The 9,508-nt window shown below is 44.6% G+C and overlaps 1 protein-coding gene across 1 annotated transcript in view; it reads left to right on the top strand.

Annotated features, from left to right (window-relative positions):
- The first annotated feature begins 217 nt into the window (after positions 1 to 217).
- Positions 218 to 9,508, top strand: part of Mppe1 (metallophosphoesterase 1) — a 14,895-nt gene continuing 5,604 nt past the window's right edge. The window contains 4 exon segments of the mRNA XM_038331189.1: positions 218 to 239; positions 242 to 482; positions 5,346 to 5,454; positions 9,043 to 9,146. Of these exon segments, the coding sequence (XP_038187117.1) occupies positions 218 to 239; positions 242 to 482; positions 5,346 to 5,454; positions 9,043 to 9,146 (476 nt within the window).

Below are 9,508 nucleotides of genomic sequence, written 5' to 3'. Positions count from 1 at the left end.
CATATGAAAGAAGGCCATCTGGACTTTGAAGACTAATTTGTGAGGCAAACTCATCCTTGTGGAAGCATGCATACTCAAGTTTCAGAGGATTTTCTTTCCTTCTTCCCTGTAGGTACAGCTCGTGGCTGGGCCCGACTCCATCACCCTCCTCAGGCTTCCAACGGAGGGTTCTCGATGAACTTGATCCCCTTCTGCCGGCAACTTCTGGCCAGGAGACATGGCTCTCCTCAGATGGGGACTCGAAGACAGAACATCCACCGGTCGAGCAGGGTGCTCCTGCTGAAACTCACAGTCGTCATCATCTCTGTGCTTCTGCTTTGTGAATATTTCATCTATTACCTCGTCATCTTTCGGTGCCATTGGCCAGAGGTGAAGACGCTAGCCCATGGCGATAGCCAGGAGCCTGTACTGAAAGCCATGTTTCTGGCTGACACTCATTTACTTGGGGAGATAAGAGGCCACTGGCTGGACAAATTACGGAGGTAAGAGGTGGAAATCCTTCTGAGATTCCACAGGCAGAAAGGCATGGCCCTGACTCCACGGGTCAGCTGCAAAGTTTCTGGCTCCAGCTGCATTTCCTTTTAACGAGGCACGGGAGATTTTGAATTTTCTCCTACCAGTCCTTAAGTACATATTTTATGCAGAGCCCTGTAATTAGGGCGTGGCCTGGGCTGCTGACTAGTTCTGGGAGTTTGGGGAGTCTGTAAGTCCTGCCTCCTTGTCAATCTCTGGGTTGGCACGGGGAAACCTCACAACTGTGTGAGGAAGGTTCCCACACAGGCTCTGGCTTGTGGGAGTGGCCCTTGGGCAGGAGGATACTTATCTGCTTGGGTTCCCTTTCATCTTGGTGGGGTGTGAGTCTGAGCACACTGGGTTTTTGGCTCCTCTGGGTAGCTAGAGGCACAAGGATAGGTGAGGTCTTGCCTCTTCAACTCTGACCTGCTCCAGCTTCATCTGTTTTGTTCACACCAGCGAGCTTTTCTTGTTCTCTATTTTGAATGGAGGCAAAATTCATAGCATTTACCATCATCTGTTTTCTCACGGACTCACGGTGGCTTTTTTTTGTGCAGTCGTCACTGCTATCCACCTCCAGATGTTTTCCTCTTGGACTGCAGCTGTATCCACGCAGCACCAGTTCCTCACTTTGCTCTCTCTCTTTGTGTCTGGAAGTCACCCTTGTGTTTCCTGTCTCTGTGAACCTGGCTACAGCAGACTTGACGCTAAGAGGAACCACACAGCATTTTCTTTTCTGTGACTGGCTTGTTTCACTTAGCATGATGTCCTTGAGGGTTCATCCACGCTGTAGCACATGCCAGGATTTCATTCCTTTCAAAAATGAACCATATTCCTTTGTTTGGACCCCATATTTTTGTTTGCAATTGAGACAGAGACTTACTCCACAGTGCAGGCTGGGCTGAAACACACTGTGAAGTCTTTGTTGCGGTCCTATCAGTCTTTTAATGGCTGGGAATATAGCAGCTTGGACTGCATTTTGAAAACTCTTTCAGTGGGAAGACATTGGAGTTGGCTACTGTGACAGAGGCATTGGTGGGGCTCTTACCAGCAGGCCACTGGTGAGGCCACAGTCGTTCCTCATCTTAGCTTTTCATCACCGAGACAAAATCCCCGACATAGGATAAAAGGAGAAAATGTTTATTTGGTTAACGTCTGTGGGGGCTTGGTCAGCAGTGAGGCAAAGTGTCATGGTGGAGGAGACACCAGAGCAGAACTCCTCAGTGCCCTGTGAACAGGAAGCAGAAAGAGGGACCGGAAGGGACCAAGAACAAAGCCCTCACTGACCTATTCCTTCCAGCTGGGTCACACCTCCCAATAATGCCATCATACTGTGAAACCACTCTGGACTTGACACATTGGTGATGTTCAAACCCTTAGGGTCCTTCCACTTCCAAAGCCCATGAGTGGGCAGCCAAGCCCGTCCCATGTGAGCCGTCAGGGGACGCTGCACATCCATCTGTAACTCCTCTCACCACAGCTCGGTTGTTTTCTAAAATGGGAACCTTCTTTCAAGAGGCAGTATCCTCAGACTGCTGCAGGTGTGGGTGACCTGCGGTTGGCAGAGTGAGCAGGTTGTGTGGTGTTCCCAGCGTGGGTGGAAGAGGCAGGGGGTGTGGTGTTCCCAGCGTGGGTGGAAGAGGCAGGGGGAAAGAAGGGTGAGGGGCTGCCAGGTCTTTCTATGAAGAGTTCAGGCCAATGGAGGTATGAGCTAGAGAAGCCCAGAGTGAGACCGCAGCTTTGGGCTTTGTCTGGGACTTACAAAGGGCAGCCCCTCTGGGCAGCTGCCCGTTCTGGGGGGGGGGGGGAATCATAGGTCAGAGACAGGAGCTAGAGTGGGTGCGGGAGAAGTGCAGGCCGAGGACCAGGGCACCTCTGTGCCTGTGCTGTCACTGCACAAGCACCATCTAGTTTAATCCCATCATGATCCCTCGAAAGGGGGTTCTTTCCATTTCAAATAAAGAAATTAATTCTTTTTGGAGACAGTCTTTCTATGGAGTCCACGTTAGCCTTGAACTCATGACCTTCCTGCCTCTTCCTCCCAGTACTGGGATAACAGGAGCGTACCACCGTAGAGGCAACATTTTTGTTTTTTTCTTCATTACTAAGAAGACTGAGAATTGGTGGGAATATTCTCAGGGCTACACTGATCAACAGATGAAGCTGGGCTTTTTAAAATTTTATTTTTTAATCTTATGTGCATCGGTAATTTGCCTGCATGTATGCATGTGTATGTGCGGGCTGTTAGAAGTGAAAGGAAAAGTATCAAAAAAGTATCCAAGTTCTCAGCACAAAGGAGATTATTTGCCCCAGACAGACAAAGACCAGGGAATAAGAAACAAAGACAAAGGGAAAAAGAAACAAAGAAGTTGAGCGCAAGGGAGACAGGGGAGGATATTTGTCCAGGAGTGGAACAAATGACGACCTCTGGATAGACATGGTCCATACAAAAATGGCTGTGTATAAAGGAAGAAGTAGAATCCATTGTTAGGATGAGGTGTTTAATTTTAATCGGGCGTTACAGAATGGGAAAAGATCTTCACTAACCCCACATCAGACAGAGGTCTGATCTCCAAAATATACTCAAAAGAACTCAAGAAATCGGACACCAAAAGATCACATAATCCAATACAAAAATGGAGTACAGACCTAAACAGAGAATTCTCAACAGAGGAATCTAAAATGGCTGAAAGACACTTAAGGAAATGTTCGACATCCTTAGTCATTAGAGAAATGCAAATCAAAACAACTCTGAGATTCCATCTTACACCTGAAAGAATGGCCAAAATCAAAAACACTGATGACAACTTATGCTGGAGAGGTTGTGGGGAAAAGGGAACACTTCTGCATTGTTGGTGGGAGTGCAAGCTAGTATAGCCCCTTTGGATATCAGTGTGGTGATTTCTCAGAAAATTAGGAAACAACCTTCCTCAAGACCAGTAATACCACTTTTGTGTATATATCCAAAGGATGCTCAATCGTGCCACAAGGACATGTGCTCAACTATGTTCATAGCAGCTTTGTTTGTCATAACCAGAACCTGGAAACAACCTAAATGCCCCTTGACTGAAGAATGGATAAGAAAAATGTGGTACATTTATACAATGGAGTACTACACAGCAGAAAAAAATAATGACATCTTGAATTTTGCAGGAAAATAGATGGAGTTAGAAAACATTATTTTGAGTGAAGTAACCCAGACACAGAAAGATAATTATCACATGTACTCACTCATAGGTGGTTTTTAAACATAAAGCAAAGAAAGCCAGCCTACAAACCACAATCCCAGAGAATTTAGGCAACAATGAGGACACTAAGAGAGACTTACATAGATCTAATCTACATGGGAAGTAGAAAGTAGAAAAAGACAAGATCTCCTGAGTAAATTGGGAGCATGGGGACCTTGGGGAAGGACTGAAGGGTGAGGGGAGAGGCAGGGAGGGGAGCAGAGAAAAATGTAGAGCTCAATAAATATCAATAAAAAATAAATAAATAAAAAATTAAAAATTTTAATTGGGCGTGATAATGAGGTGAGCCAAAGGGGGGTTTTGGTTGCTGGATTTCAATATTTTGATAGTCTTGGTACTCAGCCTCAGGAGGGGGAAGTGGTCAAATAATGGACTAGACCTTGGGGCTAGCTTTAGGAAAGTAATCTAATGGTTTTTAGCAAGGCAGAAGGAATCAGGGAGAAGGGCAAGGCCTACCAGGGCCATGTTTGCCATGTTCACTGTACCTAGATTGGCCACCCCTGGAAATGGATTACAGACAGTTGTGAGCTGCCGTGTAGGTGCTGGGAATTGAACTCAGGTCTTCTGGAAGAGCAGCCAGTGCTCTTGACCACTGAATCTCTCCAGCCCCAGGAGTTGGCTTTTAAGCTATTGCCTGTCAGACGGCACACCCTAGATGCCTTTCAGGGTTCCTGTGAACTCAGCTTGAGGGCGATCACCCACCCATGTCTGGAATGGACTGGATTTACTGTTGCTGTTTCTTTGTTTCCCTGTAACTCTGAAGTTGAGGTCTTTTTTTTTTTTTTTTTTTTTGGTTTTTTGAGACAGGGTTTCTCTGCAGCTTTAGAGCCTGTCCTGGAGCTAGCTCTTGTAGACCAGGCTGGTCTCGAACTCACAGAGATCCGCCTGCCTCTGTCTCCCGAGTGCTGGGATTAAAGGTGTGCGCCACCACCGCCCGGCTCAGTTGAGGTCTTTTTTAAGAAGGGAAGCTTGAGTTGACCTTGGAGCTTGGTAGAGCCAGCATGTCCAACACCACAAAGCAAAAACAAAAACCAGAAAGAAAGAATCCTAGGCTGTAGGTATGGTGTAAACCTACTGGGCCTCTCTGAAAGAAAGAATCCTAGGCTGTAGGTATGGTGTAAACCTACTGGGCCTCTTTGAAAGCTGCTACGTCCATTCAAATCCCTGGAGTTCTCTTGTTGGACTGATGGTATTAGGGCATTTGCGGGTTGGGGAAGGGCAGCCTAAAATTCCCTAAATTTGATCAGATGCAAATCAGTTGGTTGTTCCAAAGATGAGGGATGGAAATCAAGATTAGAGCCGTGGGAGACAGAGAATGGGATCATTTAATTCTTTGTATTTGCTTTTGCTTAATTATCGTATTTATAACAGGCTCTCACCATGTAGCCATGACTGTCCTCCTGGAACTTGCTATGTAGATGAGGCTGACCCTAAAATCATAGAGATCCACTTGTCTCTGTCTCCTGAGTGCTGGGATTTAACATAGGCACGACCGTACCAGGCTAATGACCTTCTAAATGACTGAGAAGGCCCAAGTAACTCCTTTCACCCAAGAAAAGAACTGATGTTTTAATTTCTCTCAAGGGAGTGGCAAATGGAGAGAGCCTTTCAGACAGCTCTGTGGTTGCTGCAGCCAGAAGTCGTCTTCATTTTGGGGGACATCTTTGATGAAGGGAAGTGGAGCACTCCCCAGGTAGGATCTGGGTTCTGATTCTGCCTCAAGGATTCACTTTGGCAGCCTAGACAGTCCGTGACATTCTAGTGGCTTGGGTTGGGAGTTTTTCTTAATTTTGAAGATGGAAATGCATGGTCCTATGGCCAGGGCATCGCTTACCTTTGGATTGGGTGTTTAGCATGTGTGGGGCCCTGAGTTTGATTCCTAGCCCCCAAATATAGTCTGTCTTGAAGATGCTTAGGGTTTTTGGCCATCTCATCTTTATTATCTATGTAGGAAATATGTGGTTAGTCTGATATCATTTATATAATTGGAACAGTCCTATAACCTTCTGGGGAAAAGTACAAATAGGCAAGATGGTGATAATTCCCTTGTAGTGGAATTACAGGGTACATGCTGAGATAGACATTCACTCCATAGGTTTCTTTTCTTCCTTCGGTGGCATGGCAGATTGAACCCAGGGTCTTGTGTGTCTAGGCAAGCACTCTACCCAAGAGCTACAGCCTAGACCCTAATTTTATCCCCCTGTTTAACTGTACATGGAGGGAATTAGTTACTGGCCATTGTTCTCTGCTTCCTTTTGTCTGTGTGAGAGTTGGAGAAGGAGCCACAGGGACTTGGTGTGAGGTACCCTGTACTCAGGGCCTGAGGCCCCTGCTAGGTAAGGGGATGAGATTGTACATCTGTCCACAAAAGGAGAGAGCTCTCAGACCGCTCTACTTAAACAGAAGGAGTATTCTTGCTGTTGATTAAAAATGTTCGGCCGCTAATGTTTTTTTAGAAAGGCATTTTTTTTAAATCGACTCTTTGTGGCTTTCACATCATGCATCCTGATTCCATTCATCTCCTTGTACATTTGTATCTGCCTTCTGCATCCTCCCTCCCAAAATAAACTAAAAAAAAAAAAGCCAAACAAAAACAGCCAAATTAACTAACATTAAAAAAAAAAGTCTCGGAAAGTGTGGAAGCTGGAGTGTGACACCATGAGCCACACAGTACACTTCAGCCCAAACATCTAAGTGTTCATTGCCAGAGTCATTGGTCTGGTTCGAAGCCACTGCTACATTTTCAATCCTGGGCTTTTATTGGAGCTCCTCTTGGATATCCTGTTGTGGCCGTGTGCCATGAAGATCCTGCAGCTTTAAATCTACAGGTCTGGCCCCTTCCCAGCCTCCAGCAGTTTAAAGAGACCTTTTTATTGGGAAATTTTCACGAATCCATTGACATTTGCCAGAATTAGCTCAAAAGCTATTGAAGTCTTGGGAACTGGAAAGAGCGCAGCAGGTGAAGGTGCTTTGCCGCCAAGCCTGCCGGCCACGAGTGCAAAGACAGAATGACCCTGAGACAAATAACTAAAATGTATAACAATTAAAAAGAGGTCCTGGATTGGCTACCCATTCTCTAAACCACTGTACTTCCTTAGAAGCAGCCTCTAATTAAACATGAGGGAACAGACATGCCAAGGGTTCTCAACCCTCCTAATGGCTGTGGCCCACAACCATAAAATGATTTTTGTTGCTACTTCATAACTGTAATTTTGCTATTGTTGTGAATTGTAATGTAATTTTTTTTTGGTGATAGAAGGTTGCCAAAGGGTTAGAGACCCACAGGTTGAGGACCACTGGAAATACTATATATAAACATAGTATAAACATAGCGAGTTCAGCTTTATGGGGGTATTTTTGTACATTAATAGCAATATCTCAAGATTTTCTAAGTTTTTTATGCTGATTTTATGTTATCCTAATTTTAAACATTTTAAAAAATGGACCTTTGTAACTGTGTTGAAGGACTTTTCCTACTTATTTTGTTAGGTAGTATTGTATTTAAATTTTTAGAATAAAATTGATTAATACCTCGAATGATTTTTATTTTTTGCCCACCTGAGGTTATTTGTTCAGTTGATACTTTTAGGCTCATCAGAGTGAGAGCTATATGAACATAATTCTGGATCTTTACTAGTGAAGGCAAGTGTCAGAATAATCCTGACATATTTATTGGGATGTCCATCCTCTGTTTTCCCTTCACCCAGATCTCATCAATTATTGTTCTAGAGGATTCTGAAGGGCAGCATCACCCTTGTCCTGGTTGAGATGTATGAAGGTAGACTTGGTATTTACTGGGTCTGTTTTTTTTTTTTTAAGTTCTTTTTAAATTTATTTTTGAGGGTTTTATACAGTATATATGGTGTTTTTTTTTTTTTATCAAATCCTTTCCTCTTTTCTAACTCCTCCAAGATCCTACCTCTCCACCTAGCTTCACATTCTCTCAAAAAAAAAAAAAAAAAAAAAAGAAAAGAAAAGAAAAACAAAATAAGAAGCCCCTAAAAAACATGGAGTATGATTTGTGTTGGCCAACTGCTCCTGAGCGTGGGGCCTGCCCTGGAATGTGGTTGGCATTCCCAGTTGTTGCTCCATTGAAAAAAATGATTTTCCCTCTCCCAAGAGCTGCCAATTGTGACTGACTCCTCAGCTAGTAGTGGGACTCGGAGCTGCGAGTTTTGCCTGGTTTGGGTTTGTGCAAGTCTTACGCACACTGTCACAGCCTCTGTGAGATCCCACGTACGTCTGTCCTGTTGTGTCTGGAAGTTGTCTACCATCCTGGCTCTCACGGTCTTTCCATCCATTCTACTGTGAGCCTTGAGGGGAGGGGTGTGATGAAGACATCCTCCCCAAGCTGCTTTTGGTGAGGGTTTTATTACAGACTAAGCAAACCTGGGTACCCACCAATGCTGTGCTCTTCTCACTAAGCTTTTGGACAGCAATCCTCATACACTACTGTATAATTTCATTCGCAAAAGGAAATTCCTGCTATTTATTTATTTATTTTTATTTTTTTGAGACAGGGTCTAGCCTCGGCTGCTCTGAAACTCCCTCTTTAGACCAGGTTGGCTTAAAACTTTAGCTCACAGGTGCTCCTCCTGCGGCTGCCCCTGGAATGTTGGAATTACAAGCATGGGCCACCATGCCCAGTGCTGGAAATTCTTCGAGATGAGAAATATATACGCTAGCTCATGTTTCTCTTACCTAATTTTAAAACTTAATCTTTGAACCTTGTTGCAAAATTATATCTTTTGAACAATGTGACTTCAAAAGTCACAAAGCCATGCCCACAGCTGTCTAGGCACATGCACAGCCTCCCCTCGATGCCTTCTCTTAAATTTAAACTATGGACACTTGATAAATGCTGCTTCCCATGACTCTTCCTGAAACTCTTTTCGGTGTCACGAGTCATGATCCTGGCTTCCCTGAGTGTGGAGTCCTTAAGTGGGGAAAGATTTTCAGCTTCCTGTAGCAAGTTCCACTGCATTTACCACAGCTGCTAATAGAGGTCTTGGGAAAGAACTTGGTCCCTCAGTGGTGGTGCCCTCCTTCAGCCCCAGCACTTGCAAGGCAGACACAGGCGACCTCTGGTCTACAAAGCAAGTTCCAGGACAGCTAGGGCTATACAAAAAAAAAAAAAAAAAAAAAAAACCCCACAAAAAAACCCAGTTTCGAAAGATCAAACCAAACCAAACCAAACACTTTGTCTTCGTGTGGAAGATGGGTAGGATCCTGTTTTTGCCGGAGGGCTTGAGGCTCTCAGCTGTGGCTCTTGTTCCCTCAGGCCTGGGCAGATGATGTCCAACGGTTTCAGCAGCTGTTCAGGCACGGCAGCCACGTGCAGCTGAAGGTGGTTATCGGCAATCATGACATTGGCTTCCACTATCAGTAAGTACTGTGCGGAAGGATCGCGCCCCAAGAACGCTTGCTCAACCATTATTAGTATTTAAAAGTTGTCAAGACTTGGGGAAAGCCGTATTTGTGTTTTTTTTTAATTTATTTATTATGTATACATTATTCTGTCTGTGTGTGTCTGCAGACCAGAAGAGGGTAGCAGACCACATTACAGATGGTTGTGAGCCACCATGTGGTTGCCGGGAATTGAACTCATGACCTTTGGAAGAGCAGGCAATGCTCTTAACCACTGAGCCATCTCTCCAGCCCCCCATATTTATGTTTTACAGAAGAAATTTGTTCTTCAAAGATGGAAGTTCGGAAATGGAAGCTCCTTAAGGAATTAAAAAACATTT

Source organism: Arvicola amphibius, chromosome 5, assembly GCF_903992535.2.
Source record: "Arvicola amphibius chromosome 5, mArvAmp1.2, whole genome shotgun sequence".
Taxonomy (NCBI): Eukaryota; Metazoa; Chordata; class Mammalia; order Rodentia; family Cricetidae; genus Arvicola; species Arvicola amphibius.
Note: the sequence above shows the minus strand (reverse complement) of the source record. Positions and strands in the feature narration are given on the sequence as shown.